Source organism: Takifugu flavidus, chromosome 15 (genome assembly GCF_003711565.1).
Source record: "Takifugu flavidus isolate HTHZ2018 chromosome 15, ASM371156v2, whole genome shotgun sequence".
Taxonomy (NCBI): Eukaryota; Metazoa; Chordata; class Actinopteri; order Tetraodontiformes; family Tetraodontidae; genus Takifugu; species Takifugu flavidus.
In genome coordinates, this window is record NC_079534.1 from 15066586 (window position 1) to 15089491 (window position 22906).

At 48.3% G+C, this 22906-nt stretch overlaps 1 protein-coding gene across 4 annotated transcripts; it reads right to left on the bottom strand.

The window, feature by feature from the left end:
• Positions 1–434: 434 nt before the first annotated feature.
• LOC130538960 (solute carrier family 12 member 7-like) lies at positions 435–17686 on the bottom strand. 4 transcript variants are annotated; one of them, XM_057057018.1, is made up of 29 exons: positions 17668–17686; positions 17451–17566; positions 16924–17385; positions 12766–12857; positions 12484–12609; positions 12105–12251; positions 11687–11741; positions 11475–11605; positions 11269–11387; positions 11099–11203; positions 8632–8843; positions 8391–8558; positions 7166–7264; positions 6961–7018; positions 6695–6869; positions 6392–6510; positions 6214–6312; positions 5984–6103; positions 5669–5773; positions 5414–5582; positions 3905–4100; positions 3562–3731; positions 3149–3280; positions 2971–3078; positions 2467–2610; positions 1820–1992; positions 1710–1724; positions 1382–1515; positions 435–993 (listed from the first exon to the last, which is right to left on the bottom strand). In XM_057057018.1, exons 3-29 carry the CDS (start codon positions 17069–17071, stop codon positions 902–904), a joined length of 3411 nt encoding a protein of 1136 aa, XP_056912998.1. In that variant the 5' UTR covers positions 17072–17385; positions 17451–17566; positions 17668–17686; the 3' UTR covers positions 435–901. The 4 variants fall into 4 exon arrangements, with proteins under 4 accessions (XP_056912998.1, XP_056912999.1, XP_056913000.1 ...); XM_057057019.1 differs by having other exon boundaries at positions 17505–17566; positions 17668–17685; XM_057057020.1 differs by lacking the exon at positions 2467–2610.
• Between the last annotated feature and the right edge of the window lie 5220 nt (positions 17687–22906).

Below are 22906 nucleotides of genomic sequence, written 5' to 3' on the forward strand. Positions count from 1 at the left end.
ACCCAGATGGGTCTATAGGAGGCAATATGAGCAGCAAACCAATCACAGCTCCCTTGGTCAGCGTACGGAGACCGAAGGCACCCAGGCTTCTCTGTTGTTGCCCCCCCCCCTTCTAGAAGGGTTTAAGAGCTCTGACTGGCTGTATCTTGAGTTGTTCATGTTTACCCAGATGTGGCAGCACCTTTATATGACTTGATATGATTTATCCTTCCTGCTGCCTGCTTGCGTCTCTCTGTAACCCCAAACCCCCCAACATTGTTTTTGGCTCCAGCTCTGAGGGCGTACGTCTGTGTCCACCTCTGATCCATGAACGCTCCGACTCCTCTTTGTTCCAAACCTAAACTCGGGTCCACTCAGACGTTGAATGCTTCAGTCCAAATGACCATTCTTGTGAATCGGTTGTGGAGTTTTCTTTAGACATGACACACCGAGAAGAAAGTTACCAAGTTTATATATAAAAAAACGCTTAGACACAAATGTCAAAACTAAAAATCACTGAGACTACAAAGCGTTCTAAAGCAGGAGCATTCCCTCCTCTTCATCTTCATCCTCACTGAAAAGGCGTTGTTGTTGCGCTGTGGACAGATGTCCCTCAAAACACGCTCCCAGGCACAACGGTGACGCGGGACAACAATAATCAACAACTTAGAAATGCTCAAGACAAAAAAAAGCTCTAGTTGTTCTTCAACAAGTCCTGCTGAAGCTTTTATCCGAATCGCACAGCGTCCTACGACAGTAGGTAGGCAGGAGCACCTCCGTCCCCACAGATGGTGCATGAGTCCAGACACACTGTCCACCAGCACATGTCCAGGCCGCTGGATCGCCATCTGAAAACCACAACGGCTTCCTGCACTCTGAGTTCCTTCTGCTGACCAACACTTCCAGCGCCTGTGTCTCAGTGCTAGGAGTAGATGGTGATGACCTCCCGACCCCCTCCACGAACCAAAAGCACCCGGTCCAGGCCTTCCATCAGGACCTCTAGGAACTCCATGTCTGAGGTAGCATAGTTAAGGCCGCCATAGCAAACCCTCTCCTTTAAACGCAGCCTTGACTTTCTATTTGATGTCTATATGTCGAAATGTTTAATGTCATTTGGATATTTAAGGTAGAATTATTGTTTTTCCTACGCTTCATTTCAAAGGTCAGATAGCATGATGTTGACCTCTGCTGATTTACATTTACACTTAATATGCTGGTCAGTTCAGATAAAAGTGTAGAATCAAAGACTTTGAAACAGATCTATAATTTTTTGTGTCCATCCTGAGGTCTTGCAGGGGTCAGAGGTCTGGCCAGGTCAGCTATTTTTCTCAAATAACAAGTTCAAACTTATCAAAAAGGTTTATGAGTGTCTCCAAAACTGGACCAACTGAACAAAGGATACAGTTTTCATCTCCCTTCTTGTTCTTCGGTGGGCCAGGCATGTTCAGCAGGACCAGCTCGGAATTCTTGGATTTCTCCACCACCACTTTGTTGAGTCTCACGGCCGTGTGCATCCTCCGCACATTGGACTGGTTGCTACATGGCCCCAACAAGGAGAGGCTGTTAGGGTCAGCATGACTGAGCTGGGATGTGATCTGCTGATACTGGCCTACACTTTTACACACACACACACACACACACACACACACGCACGCATGCACACACACACACACACACACACACACACACACACACACACAGCGTGCATGTATGTGCACACAAAGACTTACAGATTCTCCCACTCCCTGGGAAAAAGAGAAAAGAACATCAATTATCCTGATGTGGTGATCAGTAATCCTCGAGATTACCAAAAGTGCGAGCGGCTCCGGGGTCAACTCACGGCTTCATGTTAAACATGTCTTTGACTCCCATGCCCTCTTTGTGCCTGTTCCTCTCCTGGCTCAGTTTCTCTTTGGTCCAGGTCATGTGGACGCGATCCTGCAGACTGGGTCCTGCACTTCCCTCATTGGTTGTAGAATGGGACGCGGTGTTTCGGTCATGGATCAGCTGAGCCTTAATCAGGAAATACAGAGGGATGAAAAGAATGAGAAGGAAAAAAGACAGTGGATGACAGGAAATGAGCAGAGGTGAAGACAAACAATGCTGTGAAGATGACAGTCATGACAGTGAGGGGACAATGATGATGGTTTAGGGTGATGAAGATGCAATAAAAGAACACAAAATCGAAAAACTTTTGAGCTACATTTATAACCAATGCTCAGTACACGTCTCGGACATCAGCAGACTTTTACTGAGCTGATGGATGGTTGGATGGATGGGTGGATGGATGGTTGGTTGGATGGATGGATGGATGGCTCAGTGGTTGGATGGATGGATGGCTCAGTGGTTGGATGGATGGATGGCTCAGTGGTTGGATGGATGGCTCAGTGGTTGGATGGATGGATGTCAGAGAGGATGGCACCAGAAGAACGGAGGGACCAGGGCAGCAGGGTTGCTGAGGGCCAGTTCTTTGGTTTCCACATGTACCTCCTCCTTCTCCTCCTCCTTCTCCTCCTCCTTCTCCTCCTCCTTCTCCTTGGGTCGGGACGGCCTGTTGAGGCTGGTGCCACCAGCACCGGAAGACTTCTTTCTCTTTATAGAGCCGCGTGAAACGTCGGTGATGCTCTGTATCTGGGGCCGTAGTCCAATCACAGGGATCAAATTCAGCAACAGCAGAAGAAACGAGGAGCATCACACGCCCTGGTGCTGGAATCTCATGATTGTCCTGCACGCAATTTCACTTCAAAGGGCTTTAATTTCCAAACACTCCGTCCATCAGCCATGAGTGTGACACTGGAAAAGGCTCAATTTGTCAAGAAAGAAAAGGCCATTTCCAGTAGCCTCATTCTTGACAGCTTCCTTATAAAGAAGCTTCCATCTAAGAGAGGCTTTGGCCCAACAAGGGTCCCACACCGGGTCATCGTCTCTCCGGAGGGTTAGGGTTAGGAGGACGTTTGGGTGACTGTGGTTGATATTAAAGGCAGCCGTTACCTCTCGCTCCCGCTCTGTCCGGGACAGGTGCATCTGTTTGAGCATCTGCGACCTCTGTTCCATCACCAGCGTCTTCTCGTAGGTGAAGGCCGATATGTCGCTGTCATGCTGGAGGGAAAAACCAAATTAAAATGTTTTGGTGGCCAGGCGACATTCTTAAAAGGACAAAGAGACTAACCATTTCCACCACCTCCACCTCTGCATTCAGGCGGAGATGATAAAGAAACATCTGGAGATCTTTTTTCATCTGGATGGAATTGTCGTCCATCTGGGCCACAGTGAAAATTCGCATCTTGCTCTTCTTCCACACCTGCAGAGAGGATTTATCCAAGTGACCCAACAGAAGTGTCAGACAGAGAACATCAGCACACTCTGCCTTCATTTAGCTGAACGATGCTTTAGTCTGATCCAGGATTTTTGATGATACACTCACACAACACACAGCTTGGGGACCTTTTCTTAGAAAACCAGGGTCAAGGAAAACCAATGATTTCACATTTTAAAGGTGCATAACTCTTGTTTTAAAGTGGAATCCTAAAGTTTCAGATGGTCCCTGAGTTTGTAGGAAGATGAAGAGGAGGTCACAGCTACCTTGTGCTGCTTCAGGAGGAATGGAAGCAGCATTAGAAGTCCTCCATCGTGGACAATCCACCACACATCAACGGTTCCATCCTTCAGACGCTCCTGATTACTCGGAAAATGGTCGATATTCTTGGCCACCAGAAGGGCCTGATGGGCTGCTGTCGTCTCTCTCACAGTTTCTATGGTGATGATAAAGGAAATGTGCCTGGTTCTTTCTTTACTGTGACTGATGTTCTGTCATTGTGTCTTTGTCTTATGTGGCATTTATTGTATTTTAATAATTCACATGTTATATGTTTATCCATAATATACCCTTATCTCTTTTCACCACTTGTCTGAGTGTCGGGTTTACCAATAAAGTTCCTTCTTGATGAGGGGTCCCGATCTTGTGTCCAGCCTGTGGGCCAGGCCATCAAGACGGTGTTGTGTTTCATTCCTCCCAGTCCCGCCGACTGGATGAGCAGAGAGAAACCATCTCGCAGGTTGGACGTCACCACCACATGGGAGAAGCCCTTTGTGCGCTCTGAGGCCATGGCTGCTTTCAGGTTCTGCAGAACCCATTAACCCATGGGGGAGGAACAGAGTGGTCAGTGGGGCTGCCAATGAGGTCATGAGGTCAGAATGTCTCTTAAAGAACTCCTGATGAATCCTTCCTCCCTCAGCTTTATTTATATAGCACCTCTCATGTCGATCAGTGCAACCTCAAACTCAAGCACATAACCATCAGGACTGGGTGGTGGGAATGATTTTTAAAGAGGACACAGTTTCCACACACCTCTGTTCATAAGGTCGTTTATTTCAGCGAGTAGGTCCATAGTGAGAAAATGTACCTTAACCAGACCTGCAGCTTATTTAGGTACCGTTAGAAAGCCAAAATCTGATGATCTGAGGTGTGTGACTGGTGTACAAGCAGTGATCAGGCCAGAGATGTATTTAGGGGATAGACCATTTAGAACCTTATAAATGGGTAGTTGGAAATATGTTTTAGAAAAATGAAGTTTTTCAATATTATGGTTAGAATCCATGATGACACCCAAATGTTTGACCTGCTCACAGTGAAGCCCAACAAGAATGGATGACCAGCCTCTGATTCTTAGTACTGTACCTACTTTTAAGGATCTTGGTTTTATCCTTATTAGTTGTAGGAAGGTTTGATCCAGCCAAAAGGTTAATATTAAGACGAAGCATGTAGAGATGAAAAATTACAAAACCCATAATCAACCCTTGTAGGTCTCTGAAGAAAATTCTAATGTTAATAATGAAATAAGTTAGATTAATGGAGCAGGTCCTGTCTTTATCATAGGAGAAAACCCAGTTTAGAACATGACCCGACAGGGTCACATCAGTGTTTAAACAAGGGGATTGACGGCTTTGCCAAGGTCTGGTTCAGTGCTATGGTGAGCTCTAAAGCCTGGTTGGTACGCATCAAACCGCTCATGGACTGATAGTTCATCTGATAATAGACATTTCATCTTCTCTCCAGAAGCTATGGTATGGTATGGTAATGGTATGGTATGGTATGGTAATGGTATGGTATGGTATGGTATGGTATGGTATGGTATGGTATGGTAAGGTAAGGTATGGTAATGGTATGGTAAGGTATGGTATGGTATGGTTATGGTGTGGTAATGTATGGTAATGGTATGGTATGGTAAGGTATGGCATGGTCATGGTATGGTAAGGTAAGGTAAGGTAAGGTAAGGTATGGTAATGTATGGTAGTGGACAGAACAGTACAAGAGAGTATAGTATACTGTATCTGGACAGTACTAACCCAGCCAAACATGTTAAAGTTTATTTCACTTTACAAAAGGTAGGCTTAACCCTAACCCTAACCCTAACCGTCAGCCAAAAGAACAAACCTGCTCTGCAGTTTTAGCATCAGGACTTCGGCCCATGTAGGTTCCCTCTAAGACCGAGCACACGATGGTGAGGCCCTTCCCTGCTTTCAGTTGTGTTGTGAATGTCAGCAAACGAGGATGTTTCACCTGAAGCTCAGAGTCCAGCTTACACATCACCAACACCTGGGGCCTGAGGTGACGTAAAAAAAAAGGTGTGACGCAGATGTTCCAGTCAGGTTTCTTCAGGTAAAACTTTACAAAGGTGAACAGTCTCACCTCCAGTTTTTTGTGTGCAGTGGTACTTCCTCCAGCCGGATGAGAGCGTAACGTGCTGCATTCAAAGACAGACCTCTGATCCCATCACCCCATTCCTTCACTGCCCTGCAGTTATAGAGCAAAATCAAAATTGGTCCATAAAAAACCCCACACATCTCCAACCTTAGCCGTGTGCACCGTCTGCATCATCTATAAACAAGTGTATCTGCCTCAAACCAGGGTGGGGAAACCTGAGGGCTTCCATTCAAAAGCAATTAGTTTAGTAGCTTACTACTGGAGTAAAACTGCGCTATAAGTGTGAAGAACCACGCTTACCCTTTATACTCTATGTATTTGTAGATACATCCAGCTATCACAATGGCAACCAGAGCGTAGTACCAAGAGGAAACAAACATTAGAGACAGACAAAGGCTCATCCCTAAGAAGGACAGGGTCCTAGAGAACACACATACAGCACATATTCATACAGATTTGACCAGCAAACTCCTGTAAAAACCTGAGATGTGCCCCACAGGAGGATTCTATTTGTAAAGGTTTGTTCTTACCAGTGGTAGAACTTGAAGCGAGGCCTCCAGTTGGGGGTACGAAGCAAAGTCTGAACAGCACAGGCAAGGTTAACAAAGAGATAGCACATGAGGAAGAACCTGAGCAATCACAGAGACAGAGAAGGTCATCTTCTGGAATTCTACTCCATGCTAAATTTATTCCTGGTAATCCACATACATGGAGAGGATGGGGGCCACGGCATCAACAGAAGCTATAAGGATTCCAATCTCACAGATTCCAACTGTGAGCAACAGCCCCCAGGTGGGCTCACCGTTGGACTTCCCTTGACCGAAGACCTGAGACAGTCAGAGCCGGACGAACACCGAGAGATTTAACCGCAGAGTGAATGAGGTACAAACACAATCATTTGAGGATCAGCACAAGTAAAGGTACCCTGGCCTACATGGACATGTCAGTCCTACTACATGTTTCTGTAGTCTGGCTATGTTAAACTCAACAACCAATCAGCCTCGCACCGACCTGTAGGAACGGAATGATGCCGTCCCGAGCAATGGCCTGCAGCAGCCGGGGGGCCCCGGTCAGACTCTGAAGTCCTGCCCCACAGCATGAGAAAAAGGAGCCAATCACAATGACCCAGGGGGAAGGCCAGGCCAGAATACCAATGACTGGGCTTTTTTTTACCGAGAAACCAAACCTGGAAGGTCCACACACAGATGTCAGGCGGACTGAGCAGTAGTTGCTCTTCTAGAAACCAGCTCACATGCATGGATGTAGGACAGCCTTACTTGTCTCTCAGGACCACTCCTTCGATACAGGCGCCAAAGAAAACCACACTGGAGATGTCTGAGCGTCAAGTCAAGATGGCATCAATATTCACTCTGCAGAGATCAGTGCAAGTTTGGGCAAAAACAGCCTCCCAACAGGTTTCACACCTGTTTCCAGCTGATCCAGGTTGGAAAATGTAACATGAACATTTCATCAGCAGGATACAGATGAAAGAGGTGGTGAGAATAGCCATTATGGTTCCTATGGGGATGGATCTCTGGGCATCACGCAGATCACCTGACCTATTCGAACCAGCCATTATACCTGAAAGAAAGAAAGAAACTGTAGCTGCGGGACTTGGGGTGTCAGAAGTCTTCTAAACTACAACATATGTGAGATTTGTAGCTAATTAGATTTTATTTTCCAACATTAGGGTTAGCCTGCAGGTGTCCTTTTGAATAATACTGTATTTTCACGACTATAAGGTGCACCTAAAAGCCTAGTATTTTCTAAAAAAATCAACGATGTACCTTTTAACCCAGTGCGCCTTTTATATGGATTACGGTAATATTGGTTAATCGCGGCTACCGTAGTCAGTAGGCGTGGCCGAAGTAACAGCAGTAAGAACGATAAATAGGAATTCCAGTCCCGGCCCAAACCATTTCTGTGTGTAAAGACCCCAAAATGACTACTTGCAAGAGAGACGCTTGCGACACAGAGTTCAAACTGAAGGCATCAGTCACAGTTGATGACTGATAGAGAATTTAACATTAACGAGTCAATGGTGCGGAACTGGAGGAAGCAACAACACGAACTGCACCAGGTAAAGAAGACTAAACGGACTAACGGTCAAGAGACCGGGTGGCTTTTTTCACGCAGCTCTGTATATTGTGTTTGCACTAACGTTTGATTTACCGCAACGGTACTATGTGATAAAAATGTTGCACTAAATCGAAGATTTATTAAACTCCACTATCCACTTGTGGTAAAAATGTTGCACTGCCTGTTATAACTCGCTGTTATTAAACGAACTGTGTTACGCGAAAACACTATGTCACTCGGGAAAAATAATAAAACAGCCGTTTATTCATCTTGGGAGTGAACGGAGTTGTGAGAACGCCGGTTTGTATTCTATTAATAAAGTTTGACTGACTTATCTGGCTGTTTGATTGACATTCCCTTTAGCGCAGCTGGATCTAGTGAATGCGTCATGAATCCCCAGGCACTACGTAGTTTCTATGCTCTGCGCCTTATAACACGGTGCGCCCTATGTATGAAAACAGTTCTAAAATAGGCCGTTAATTGAAGGTGCGCCCTATAATACGGTGCGCCTTATGGTCGTGAAAATAAGGTAATACTAATAATAATAAGTTAAGCATTATTAATAAGGATAAGAGCAATAATGATGATGAAAGAATCCTGTTCAGCACCGCGGTGGTGAATCTAATACCTGTGACGGAGGGAAAATAGATTCCCACCAGCAGAGTGAAGTAAGTGCTGATGTCATTGATGGAGTAGTGCTGAGAGTCATCACTGGCAGCTTCCTGGACTGGCACTGACGATTTGTTCTTCTTCTCTATGAACTCCCCAGCTGAGCCGTATTCACCCCACAAGTTCTCTAATGGAGAGAAGGTAAAGAAGAGATCAGCTAGATGGTCAAAGGTCAGACTGTCTCAAACTCGTGCTCTTACCTTTGATCACTCCGCTCAGCAGGCCTGGGATGGCTTGGATCTCCGCCACATCGTTCAGGAGGAAGTAACTATCACATGTTGCATTGGGATATCGACCTTGACAGAAGACGTCCCACAGGTCAGTGCTCATAGTCACATTCTCCACCATCTTGGTCTTAGCGCATGCTTCAAAATTGTCAATCCTCAGAGTTCGGTTTCCCACCAGACAGACCCTGAAAATGGAGATGAGGAGAGCTTTGGAGTAGGTGAAGCTCTGCAGCTCTCACAGCAGCTGCGTTCAGGAAGCAGAGATGAAAGGCTCGCTGTGACTCGGCAACACTGATGATCCGTCTGACGGCAGCAGAGCACTGGCAGAACCAGCTCTGCACGTTCCCCTCTCAGCTTTAGCTCTTGTTGATTCTGATGTTTTACTGATTATTGGCTGTGGATTCAGCATCTTTTCCTCTTGTGCTGCTTTTATACATGAAATCAAGCTCAATAAGATTAAGCTTCAAGACTTTACAAAAGCTTCTTTCACCTCTGATTTTTACAACAAATTATCTTTCCTGTTGGACTTTATTGATGCCAATGAGGGGAGCCTACTGTAACCTACAGTGGACACTTGCACAATCATTAAGGGAGGGGTGCCAGAGTAAGCAGCCCTGGACAGGCAACCTAAGCATTTAGTCGCTTGCTCAAGGGTATCTCATCAGTACAACCAGCAAAACCCTCCAGCTCCTGATCCCAACTGATAAAATACCTAGCCGGACTCTGACCAAACATTGACCTGAACCCTCAACAAATGGGAAGAGCAAGGGAATCCTGTTTATTCAGGTTGATTCCTGGTGAGATTTTTGGTCATCAGACGGCTTCTTTGTTGGTCTCACTCTCAATGGGATGTTCCAAGCCCACAATGACGGCAAGTTGGGTGAGCTTCTGGTGGAAGATGTCCAGAACAATGGTGTTGGAGTCCACAAATTGGATCCTGGCATCTGTCCCTCCAGATTGGAATTGCTGGAGGATGTCGTCCAGTCCTGTGTTCATTGCCTCCTCCACTGACCAGTTTGCTCATTGAGGTTCCAGCAGCGTTCCTGTGATGTCCTGGTGGTTCAGCATTAGTCTTTCATGAGGGGTCGGTTACCAGGTCTGGAGTCATTTAATCCTGTGTTGGGGACTTTGATGCTGGTGGAAAGTTGAAAGCAGAAGGAGACTTCACACAGATGGTGTCATCTGATGGGTCTTCCCCCTCAGGAACAGCAGACATCTTCAGAGATCCTCAGTGCAGGCAGGGGGTCAGAGGGGGGGCTCAGATGGGGGAAGACAGGAAAGGTTAGGGTTGATGGGGGTTGTAGGTGGTGTGGGGGATGAGTGTGAGACTATGTAGCGCTAATTCTCATCCAGCCTTTTGTTTTCCACTGGCTGTGTGTGTGTGTGTGTGTGTGTGTGTGTGGGGGGGTGGGCTCTTGTTGCCCTTGATGATCTGAAAGCCTCTCCACGCTCGTGAGGTCGAGCGTTTCCATGTGCATCCAAATCAGGTGACACTTGTGCATCGATTGGTGTGAATGTGGAGTCAAGCTTGTTTTGCTTCATCTGTCTACTTTCTCATAGTCCTGACCACAGCTTTCACCATTTCAGGTTCTGTCTGTAGGTTTGGAGGAGGCGGACCAGACCATGAACAGAGAGTCCCAAAGCTTCATGTGGAACAGAGCAACAGTCTTTAATTTCAGTGTGCCAGTGGACTGTCCCTGGAGGTTTGCTCTGGTAAAAGTCGTAGAGACCATGACTCTCAAGGTCTGATTTGGCCTGGTTGGTCAGGTGTTGCAGTGCCTCCCTTATGAAGAGCCAGGAGGAACATAACCGCCAACCACAACAAATAAGAAGCACTGCTGTGGTGAATACAAAGCTCTACAGGCTATGGAAAAGCTTTTTTCCCATGTGAATAATCAAAGCAGACACCACCTCTTCCGGTCTTCCCCAAGAGTTCTTTATGTGGTCTGTTCAGAGAAGCTGGAATCCCAGAAGGAGTTAGCTGTTTGGAATGGGTTGAGAGACGGGGCAGCAGATAAGGAAATGTTCAGGGTTTTACTGGAAAGAAGCAGCAGTTCCTCCATGAGAGTCAACGTTGCTGAAAAGGACGGACTGGACGGTCATGCATAATCCTCAACCCCCAAGTTTCAGGAGTGCACGAGCAGGTTCCCCCACGGTGACAGAGAACCCCACAGAGTTGTCCACTGCAGCTCTGTCCTGTCTAATAGCTCCCCTCTGGTAAACCAGTGAGGAGGCAAAGAAACTCAGTAGAAGTAAAAACCGCACGCCACGTGTCAGAGAGCGATCAACCGAGGCATTCATCCACGGGGCCATCACAACTGAACTACGATGAGTCTAACAATAACCCTTCACAGGCCTGGAATAAGTGATGAGCTCATCACCGTTTGAGTGACACAATGGACCTGAACATGAGGAGCACAGGCCCACACCGGTCACTCACTTCAGATCTGGAGGCTCGATGAGAGTCTTGATTACTCCAGCGTACGTGGCCATAATAGAGAGAACCACACAGGCCAGAAACACCAGAGCCAGTTTGTTGACATACCTGCACAGAGGACAAGTGTAAATGCAAGCTCTGCTCCACTGCAGAGATGTGTGTGCTGGCCTTACCTCACGCCTACAAACACTACCAGGGCCATGAGGAGGAGGCAGCATGTGCCATAAACACGCATGGTGTTGAACATCACAGCACCTTCATTAAACAATGTTGCTGTTGGAACAATGTAAATCTGGACACACCGAGAACAGAAAGGACACGTCCTGGTTATTCCATGGCAGAGGTTACCAGCTTACCACCCTTCTCTGAGCTGACGCACCAGCAGAATCTCTATGGTCCCCAGAATGTACATGGATCCAGCAAACGTTGTTCCAAGATAGAGGCAGAGCCCCACAGCCCCCCCAAACTCTGGACCCAGCGATCTGGAGATCATGTAGTACGAGCCACCAGCTGATAAAGAAGAAGTCAGATTAGAGGTGTGCTTCCATCAGCAGAATTCTGCCCGTCTCAGCCCTGCTGGAGAGGACGTACCTGGGACTACTCCATTTGTTGCTATGGCGCACATTGATATGGCTGTGAGTAAGGTCTGTGGGAAGAGGATCAGGACGCGTCACCATCCATCAAAATGGCCCCATATGGTTAGATCAGAGCACATGTGACCATTGGTGACGACATTGTGACATCATTAATACGTCCATAACATCTGGAATGGACTGCGCAGGTACGAACATGGAGTCACCACCCGAACATGAAGGTGTGAAGGACATTTAAAAATAAATGCCAGGAGAGGTTCTTCTCTGTCCTTCAGTCCTACACAAAGCTGGTTTCAGCCAGCCTTTCGGTGCATTTCATGAGTCTCTCTGGGGGTCCTCTGGGTATTCCCCACATTTTACCAGCATTTAGCTAAAACTGGACGATGTGTTTGGCTGCTAACAGAAGAAAGTCTTACACAGATGCAGCACATGGAGACGATAGCGAAGGCGCCCAAGATCCCTGCTGTCCCAACGATCCAGGTGAGACGTAGAAACAGAATCACACCCAGGATGTTCTGCAGGCACGGCAGGTAAACGCCAATGAACGTTCCCATCTGTGGCACCTGTGTACACACACACACACACACACACACACACACACACACACACACACACACACACACACAACACACACACACACACACACACACAGATCCTGCTTGTAACAGGCTTTGATTTCACAGAGATGCACCAAATCCTCTTTGGCACAGCCAGAAATGTGATTTATCAGAACAACACGTGATAGAAATGCAAGAAAAATCCTGAGATGAATGTAATGAAGAGAAGGTTTCTGACCATGATGGGGACCTTCTTGCCTCCATCCTCGGCCTCCTCGTGCTCCCGAACCCCCTGAGTCAGGTTGGTGTATGTGGCCAGTTTGTGCAGCAGTGACGACACCATCGGCGTACTGTCCATCTCTTCCTGTTCACGGATAAACCATCACACTGAACCACTCTCCTCTGAACATCCACAGGAAACAGAGTTTAACAGCTGTTAAACTCTTTATCGACTTTGTTCTGTTTCGTTTCAGGTGCATCACTAAAAACCCTTAATAAATAAATAATAATATAAATGTACCTCAAACAGGGCCATGTTCTTGTCTTCATAATAGTGTTCTGTGTCCATGTCTGAGGTGAGAAACGGGCTGGACTCTTTGTCATTGTCGTCTCCTACCAACAGGGAAAACATGTTGGGTCCATCACATCACTGCGAGTGAATAACGTGTCTGGTAACATTAATGTAACATGAAACTTTAATCCAAATCTGCACTGCATCAGCACAGGCCGAGTGGCTCCGCCCACACCCTGCCTTACTTCCTGTCATCTGCTTCAGGAATAGAGATGTATGTATGACAACATCTGCTTTTGTAAAAGTTTAAATGAGAGAAAGTTCATGGGTGCTACAGAGCACCTTGTGCCGAGAGTCCTTCCTTTTTATACAGGAAATACAGCTCCACTCCTGTTTCATTACATCCTATTTCCATATCCTGATGTAGTTCTTCAGGTGGTGAGGTTAGCGCTGTCACTTCACAGATTCTAGGTTTGGATCCCCCAAGAGACCACAGGCTTTTCTGCGTGGGTTCTCTCTTACCCAATTTCCACCAAAGAGGTTCCAGGGCTTGTTGGGGGCCAGTGCCTGACAGTGGATCTTTGTTTTACTGCCTAAGCACTGGTAAAACCAGTTCCAAACCAGTTCCAGGGAAGCACCAGCTGGGCTAAACAGAGGCCAGGGCTAAGAACCAATGACACGGTGGGTCACACGGGCAGGATTGTTGACTGAAAACGCTAAAAGCTAAAGCTATGATCCGCCATTCGTAAGGCTTCAACCAGCAGGTTGCAGCACACACACGCCGTGTGATCCTGTTTTACAGTGACGTTTTCATCCCGCCCAAACACTCCGGCCACCTTCTTAAAGTTCTTTAAATCTGCTGACGTACAAATATTGTGTTTAAAGGGATGATGGACTGCAGCACCAGCAACTAAATAACGCATAAGGTTGGATCTCGACTGGCTGGTGATCTAATGATTAAGGTATCTCGATATGAGAAAGACTGTTGAGAATTCTGAATAATTATTTTCATGAACCTACACGCTTTAAAATCTATCTCAAGAGTTATTTGCTCTACGACTGTCCACTGCCAGTGCTGCTTTGGCCCCTCCCACGAGTTGGCCCCTCCCACACATTGGCCCCTCCTACATTTGGCCCCTCCCACAGCACACCTCTGAAACCGCATGTAATGGTTTTCCCAAGTGTTCTATTGTTTGTGCATTTGTTTGTCTGTTTGGGTTGTTTGTTGTGTATTTGTGGGAAAGTGAGTGTGATGTTGAATGTTGTAGCTTCTGGAATAATGTTCTCTGTCACCAATCACCTACAACAATGAGACCTTCAGCTCCAGTCCACCAGTCAAACCCCCTCGTGGTGCCAGTATGCTGGTCTGGGAATGCTGGTCCTGCAGGTTCTCATTGAGTCTCGTCAGCAGTGGTTGTTTCATGTCTGCTGAGGTTAGAGGAGGAACACGTGCATCTGCTAAGAGAGCAAGCGTCCGCCACCTCCAGTATGACCTCCACCGAGAAGGACATCAGCGTGTATTCATCCACCACAGACGCGTCTGTTCTGTCTCAGTGGTGCTGTCTAAACACAGCACTGACCATCATCCGGACAGACTTTTGTTGAAGACATCCATGCATCCATCATCCATCCATCCATCCATCATCCATCCATCATCCATCCATCCATCATCCATCCATCCATCCATCCATCATCCATCCATCCATCCTCATCCATCCATCCACCATCCATCCATCCATCCATCCATCCATCATCCCATCCATCCATCCATCATCCATCATCCATCCATCAATCATCCATCCATCCATCATCCATCCATCCATCCATCCATCCATCCATCCATCCATCCATCATCCATCCATCCATCCACATCCATCATCCACCATCATCCATCCATCATCCATCATCCATCCATCATCCATCCATCCATCAATCATCCATCAATCATCCATCATCCATCCATCCATCCATCATCCATCCATCATCCATCCATCCATCCATCATCCATCCATCCATCCCATCATCCATCCATTCATCATCCATCCATCCATCCATCTTTGATCTTTTGAGGTACCAGCTGAGGTGACGACTGACCACATATGGATGGATGGATGGATGGAAGAATGGACAGACAGACAGACAGACAGACAGACAGACAGACAGACAGACAGACAGACAGACAGATAGATAGATAGATAGATAGATAGATAGATAGATAGATAGATAGATAGATAGATAGATAGATAGATAGATAGATAGATAGATAGATAGATAGATAGTTGCTGGGTTCTTCCTGCAGGGGGCGTGGTGGAGCCGTGCGTCAGCCACACCTGGCGCCTCAGGCAGACGCACCTGTGGTCTATCGTAATCTAGCCTCCTATTTAAAGACTGAACTCCGTTAGCCAGCGTTGGCGTGTGTTGCCCTCTTTGTGAAACCCTGACTTCTTGTGATTACACTGTTGTGGTGAATTTTCCTTGTGGACTTGTTTTTGGACTCTGTCGAGGTCTCGGCGCCTCTCATGGACCGAACTGTTCTTGGTCACCTTCAATAAAGGCGCTCTTCGGACACCATCCTCCGCTGCGTGTTGCCTGCTTTCGGGTCCTGATACAACTGACCATAACAGTCTTTCTTCTAATTGGGGGTCTTTGGACACATCTTTAGGAGAGGATGTGAACAGACAGTTTTAAGTTCACCCACTAAACCAGAAGTGACTCAACATCACGTTGATGGTATCTAGTTGAATGAGGGAAACTTGATGGATGCTTCTCTTCTGGATGTGCCCAGCTCGTCTCTACTCTCAGGTTCTAGGAAGTCTCCAGTCTTATGGGAACAAACTAAATGTCTCTGCAATGCTACATTCTTCATAGTTTTACTGGGGATGAAAAATCTCCTTCGTGACTGTAGAAACATGTGACTCAGTTTTTGACTTTTGTTGTAACAGTGGTCCTGACGAGTTAAAACAGGTGTTAAACAAGGTTCTTCACCAGTGACCTCACCAGAAAACTCATATGATTATAGTTCCAGTTAGAACCAGTTAGAATCAATAACTAGATTAAGCTTAAGATGTTGAGTGTCACAAGGACATAAAAGTATGAACACACACACACACACACACACACACGCACACACACACACACACCCCGGCACAGTGTTGAGTCAGCATTGCTCAACAGCACGAGAGCGGCCTTCAGCACCATTATCTGCAGTCTTGGGAGTTACCTTGAGACGTGACGTGTCCTTCAACTCCCACGTCCTGCAAGCGTCACAATCATGTGTGACCAATATCCATCTGAATTGAATAGGGCTGGAACCCTGGACCATCCCTGGACCATCTCTGGACCATCTCTGGACCGTCCCTGGACCATCCCTGGACCATCTCTGGACCATCCCTGGACCATCTCTGGACCATCTCTGGACCATCCCTGGACCATCCCTGGACCGTCCCTGGACCGTCCCTGGACCGTCCCTGGACCGTCCCTGGACCATCTCTGACCCAGACAGGAGTCCCAGGACAGAAACAAGGCAGCTGGAGCAGAGGGCAGCAGCTCAGGACTGTCCTCACTACGCTGCTCTTTAAACTGTGTTACACCACAGTCCTGAGCTGTGTGCAAGTGTCCCCGTGCACGTTACTGTGATCACAGCTGTGATCACGAGACCTCCGCTGTCACAGACCACATTAGCTGAACTAAAGTCAGTTAGAATGTTACTGACCAGTTTGATGGAGAACAGTTAATTTCTCCAGATCGTCATTAATCAACAGTTACAGTGAACTGGACGGCAACACACCAGTGGATCCCTCAGGACCCTGGTGGGGAACTGGGATGGAGAGTCCTGCTCCAGAGGTCATGGCTGTCGCTGTTGCATGTTTGTGGCACACACACACACGCACACACACACACACACACACACACACACACACACGCATACATTTCAGCCATACCACAGAAGCTGCTTTGCAATTTCCAATTTCGAGGGAGTTAAAATGTCATTAACGTGCGTGCGTGTGTGTGCGTGCGTGCGTGCGCCGTGAGAGAGAGAGAGAAAGAGAAAGAGAGCGAGAAAGCCCGCGCATGGGTCTAATCGATCATCTCCAAGTTGGTCCACTTTTTTAATCGTGATCCCGGACAGAACCAGGCCGATTGTAGTTCTACATGTGTGAGAAGTACCTGAGTCCTGACCCTGGAAGCGGTCTCCATCCTCTCCCACCACCACGGTCGGAACCGAGATGTCCGCTTTGGTGCCTCCAGCTGCGGCAGCGCTGCTGGCGCCTCCCTCCGCATCCTCCACCGGCACGACCGTGAAGTTTATGGGCATCTTGGTTGCAGGAGTCCAGTGCGCGTCCAAACCCGACCCTTGTGGAACCCGCAGCCTGTCTGGAGTCGCCTGTTCCTTTGTTGCGGGGTCTGATCCAGGCTCCTGTGTCTTCAGGCTGGAAGAGGCGTCTCCTTCCTGCTGCTCATGCAGATTAAAGTCTGATGGGTCGTATTTCTGCCTGCTTGCTCTTTTCCCTCTCTTTCTCCGAGGCCCCCAGGTTTGGGCTCCATGTGACGCTCCGCTCCAGAGCCTCCGCACCGTGGCCCCTCCCTCGGCCCCGCCCTCCGGCTTCGACCAGGTTGTCTCAGTCACACCTTTGGAATGCGGGAACAGAAAAACAACTCAGTCACTGAAGTTTCTGAACGTTCATCTCAGGTACCTTTTCAGTTGTCGTTAATAGTTTTGTCCAAACAGTTAAAACGATCTCAAAGACCTTCTGTCGCTCCAAAAGTAGCTGAGTCTTCTCTCCTGCTTCCTTCCTACTCCTGTTGTTTCCTGCAGGTAAATAAAATGGGTGTAACCTATGACTATATATAACACAGGGGTGTTACCTTTCACACACTGCATTGTGGGTAGTAGTAAAGTGGAACACTTACACACACATTGTGTTGGCAGCAAAGGAAACACCTTGAAATCAGCAGCAACTTTCCTCTGAGCTCTCCTCAGGGAAAGACTGACAACAATGGGCACCAGCCGGCAGGAGTGCGTAGTGTGTGTGTGCGCGCGCGTTTGTGTGTGTGCGTGTGTGTGCGCGCACGCGTTTGTGTGTGTGTGTGCGCACGCGTTTGTGTGTGTGTGCGCGCGCGCGTATGTGTGTTTCTTGACAGTCGGTTCCTCTCTTTAAAGCTTCACACGATGAGGTTTCAGGCTGATGTTGAGGCTGAAAACCTGATCCTTCATTTGCAGCGTGATGTTTGGGACGGGGGCACCTCAGTCTGGAGGTGCTGGTCTGCTGAGGGGCTCTTGAGCAACCTCCAGAACCCCCATATGCAGAGCTCAGCCCTGTCCTGGATGCTCTCGCCTCTCTCGCCTCTCTCCCTCACCCCTCCTCTCATGCAAGCAATGATGGCCTGATTTTACCTCATTTTTGCAAAACAGAATAGTTTTATCTGCCTTTACACATGAAATATTGCATTAGTGTGGAAACAAAAGGATGTCAATGTTTTAATTAATTCAATTAAAATTCAAAAACTGAAGCAGCTTCTCCCCCCCCCCCCCCCCCCCCCCCCCCCCCCCCCCCCCCCCCCCGCGTGTCATACAGGGGTAGAACTCTTGTCCTCAACAACTCGTTGGCCTCATGCTGTGGCACCAGCCTGAAGACCCCCCACAGGGTTGTTGGGTCAACTCAGACAAGAGTTCTGGATTTCTTCTGGGACCCCCTGCATTGGGTCCAGCAGGGGGTGCTGTACCTGCCCAGAGGGAGGGCAGGACCTCATCCCCCGGGCAGCAGGACCACCACTTTCAGACTTCAGTTTGTTTGGAGGTTAACAGACTACGGCCGGGATACCGGACCAGACCATGGAGATCCCTTTCTGGAGATCTTGTTGGTTGCCTATTTTGGGGATCTGGACGGTCCTCAGGGCACCAAAGACATTTACCCTCCACACAGTAGACAAGAAGATCCGGTCCAGGAACTGTGTAAAGGTTCTAAACAGGAGGCCTGTCCACAAAAGTGCCAGTGTGACAGGCTGGGAGGAGATGGAGCCCGTCCATGCTGCTGAACAAACCCCCCCGGAGAAGAAGGACCGGCCACCTCCAGTGGAGACTCCTCCATGGAGCCGCTGCCTCGAGGCTTTTCTCTTTCAGATGAAACCTGCTGTTGGACCAGCGCCGACCTGCTGCCTCAGCAGACTGTGTTTCACATCTTCAGTGAGTGTGAGGGACTCACGGCGTTTTTAATGCTTATAGGGAAACTTTTCTATTAAAACTTTATTTGTGGGTCAGGGTGGAACAAAGGTCAGAATAAGTGGCAGCTCCTGAAGTTGATGGTGATCAGCTTTGTTTGTGAAGCGGCCTCAGTGTGGCGCCGCTACGTCCGCTGAGGTTACAGGTGCTTTTATGGACGGATGAACGACCTGAATAAAGTGTTTCTGTAAAATTCCAAATCTTCTTCTTCTTCCTGCCTTCCCACACAGCACCAGCAGGTGGCGCTGTAGGTTCACCAGGAGAAAGCAGCTGGCGCTCAGCTCACATGGAGGAGCAGGAACAGATTTTACTGTAGGTGGGTTTGAACAGACACAAACATATTTGGGATTTCTCTCTGCATTAAGATCTGCATTATACTGACACAAAAACAACTAATATATGAACTCCTTTATATTAACTAATTAACTAATATATGAACTCCTTTATATTAACTAATTAACTAATATATGAACTCCTTTATATTAACTAATTAACTAATATATGAACTCCTTTATATTAACTAATTAACTAATATATGAACTTATATGAGCTCTGTTGCTCTCCTCTTTTCATCCCTATCTCTCTCTTTCTCCTTCTTTTCCCATCTGTTCATCAGTAGAAGCCCCCCCCCCCACAATGAGCCTGGTCCTGGTCGAGGTTTCTTCCTGTTAAAGGGAGTTTTTCTTCATTGAAACATGATTGGATTGGATCTGACGGTACTTTTGTGCCGAGGCCTGACCTTTGACCTCCCCGAGGAATGTAAACAGGATCCTTGCTGTGACTTTGTTGGAGTCAGCTGAGTATCAGTGTGCTATCTCTTGGCCCACAGGTGAACTTCCACAGCTTCTCGTTCATGAACAAAACTGCTATTTTGTTCTCTGCTGGCCTTGATGTGAAAAAAGAAGCAAAAGAGTTTGAGGTGAAATTGAATCCCTTCAGTCAACAGTAAAAAGGTCAGTGCTGACGCAGTCTCCCTAACCAGTCGCCCTCCCTCGTGCCCGTAGACTTAAGTGGCTGGATCCTATTTGTAGCATTTTACCTATTTACTGACACACGCACGCACGCACGCACACACACACACCACACACACACACACACACTTCCAGGTAGCTGCACAAACACACTGGAGGGTCTGTGTGCCCTCGTGTCATCGCCCCCACATAAGAGCGTTAGGAGTGGACTAAGACCTGCATTATGCTGTAATGTTTCATTGATGTACGGGTGTGTGTGTGTGTGTGTGGGGGGGGGGGGGGTGCTGGTCTCCCCTCTGTCTTTTAAAGACGACCTCTCTCCGTGATGGTGCCACGGCCACCAGACCAACCTCTCCATATCACTCCACTGCTGGTTTATCACCATTGTTCAATGATATGGTGATTGACAGGCTGCAGGTTTCAGTATAACGATGATTAAAATAGACCATCAAGGGTGAATGATCTGGAAACCATATTAGTTTGTAGCTTGAACTTGGCCAACACTGTATAGAAGAATTGGTGGACACACACAGCGACCTTGTCCAGGTCCTCGTCCTTTCAGGGACGTGCCTAAATGTCCTCGAGCTGAGCCCAGAACACCCAGGAGGACTTTCATTCATTTCATCATCAGCTTTCACACTCCCAGTCCATCTGGCACACACACACACACACACACACACACCACACACACACACACACACCACACACACACACACACACACTGGATGTTCTTTCGTGAACAGGAATCAACAAGCTTCATGAACTGGGTTCAAAATAGTGCAGCTGAGCGCGCTGTGAGGACCCGACCAGCAGTCGGACACTATATTTGGTTCTTTGGTGGTGGGGACCAACAGCAGCGGCTTGGTGGATGGGATGAAGCCTGTGGGAGCCAGTGACCCTCTGCCACACTGCTGGCACTGGAGCGCTGCATGTGGGTGGGAGGGGGCAGGGACACCAAGCCTATAATTTGATTTGGGATTGTGTGTGTGTGTGTGTGTGTGTGTGGTGTGTGTGTGTGTGTGTGTGAGAAAGAGAGAGATAGTGTTTGGTTTGACTGAGGGGTGTGGAGTGTAAAGATCACCCTCCTTTTTAGCATGAAATGTATTTATTTTTGTTATTTCATTTTCATGAGTTTTAGGGCTTTTTTTGAGAAGTGGACACGGGATGATGGCAGGTTTGAGGTAGCAGCATAGAGAAAAGATCTGTAGGTGTGTGAGAAGACTGGCCTCGGCCCCCCCTATAGGAAGCTCTATACGGCGTGAGTGAGCTGGCCTCGGCCCCCCCCATAGGAAGCTCTATACGGTTGTGAGTGAGCTGGCCTCGGCCCCCCCTATAGGAAGCTCTATACGGTGTGAGTGAGCTGGCCTCGGCCCCCCCTATAGGAAGCTCTATACGGTGTGAGTGAGCTGGCCTCGGCCCCCCCCTAGGAAGCTCTATACGGCGTGAGTGAGCTGGCCTCGGCCCCCCCTATAGGAAGCTCTATACGGTGTGAGTGAGCTGGCCTCGGCCCCCCCTATAGGAAGCTCTATACGGTGTGAGTGAGCTGGCCTCGGCCCCCCCTATAGGAAGCTCTATACGGTGTGAGTGAGCTGGCCTCGGCCCCCCCTATAGGAAGCTCTATACGGTGTGAGTGAGCAGGCCTCGGCCCCCCCTATAGGAAGCTCTATACGGTGTGAGTGAGCTGGCCTCGGCCCCCCCTATAGGAAGCTCTATACGGTGTGAGTGAGCTGGCCTCGGCCCCCCTATAGGAAGCTCTATACGGCGTGAGTGAGCAGGCCTCGGCCCCCCTATAGGAAGCTCTATACGGTGTGAGTGAGCTGGCCTCGGCCCCCCTATAGGAAGCTCTATACGGTGTGAGTGAGCTGGCCTCGGCCCCCCCTATAGGAGCTCTATACGGTGTGAGTGAGCTGGCCTCGGCCCCCCCTATAGGAAGCTCTATACGGTGTGAGTGAGCAGGCCTCGGCCCCCTCTATAGGAAGCTCTATACGGTGTGAGTGAGCTGGCCCCGGCCCCCCTATAGGAAGCTCTATACGGTGTGAGTGAGCTGGCCTCGGCCCCCCTATAGGAAGCTCTATACGGTGTGAGTGAGCTGGCCTCGGCCCCCCCCATAGGAAGCTCTATACGGTGTGAGTGAGCTGGCCTCGGCCCCCCCTATAGGAAGCTCTATACGGTGTGAGTGAGCTGGCCTCGGCCCCCCCCATAGGAAGCTCTATACGGTGTGAGTGAGCTGGCCTCGGCCCCCCCCATAGGAAGCTCTATATGGTGTGAGTGAGCTGGCTCCAGATGTGCTTGACAGTGTTTCCAAGGGCTTTGAAGAGCATCACATCATCACCTCAGCTCATCTTCATCATGTGTCAGAAGATGATTAATCAGCAGCCGAGCTGAGAAGAGCAGCGATACTTTATGGATCCGGGGGGGGGGGGGGGGGGGGGGGGGAATATATATAAATATAAATACACTTCTATGGAGACTCATTGTTATAGCATAGTTATAAATACAGCCAGTCAAAGTCGAGCAGCAGGGAGATCGTTTCAGCCACAAAACACAGCTGCTAACTATGGTAAAATAATAAAACACACACACACACACACACACTCACACACGCACACACACACACACACACACACAACACACACACACACACACACACACACGGCCCGACAGTCTTTGTTAGCCCACATCCACAGTGTGTATCCACCCATGAGTTAACCACCTGCTGCATGAACCAGCTATATTTACACACACACACACACACACACACAGGCAGTGTGTGACAGTCGTAGCCAGATGTGAGCAACGTTACCTCAGAAAGCCTCATAATTGCTGTGTCTGTATTTCTTTTATTGCTAAAAGCAGCAGAGCTGGACTGACCCAAATAGCAGCGTGAGGACCCGTCCCTTGGAGCCACATGTCACAGGTGAGGCGTTCTGCTTGTATTTAAAGAATCCTGAGATCTCCT

Excerpts from the sequence above, each read along its gene's own strand:
- LOC130538960 (XM_057057018.1), bottom strand. The coding sequence starts at position 17,071 with ATGCCCATAAACTTCACGGTCGTGCCGGTGGAGGATGCGGAGGGAGGC. Across the intron at positions 11,606-11,686 it reads AACAAATGGAGTAGTCCCAG|CTGGTGGCTCGTACTACATG; the intron begins GTACGTCCTCTC and ends CTTCTTTATCAG. Across the intron at positions 5,583-5,668 it reads CTGCACACAAAAAACTGGAG|GCCCCAGGTGTTGGTGATGT; the intron begins GTGAGACTGTTC and ends ACGTCACCTCAG.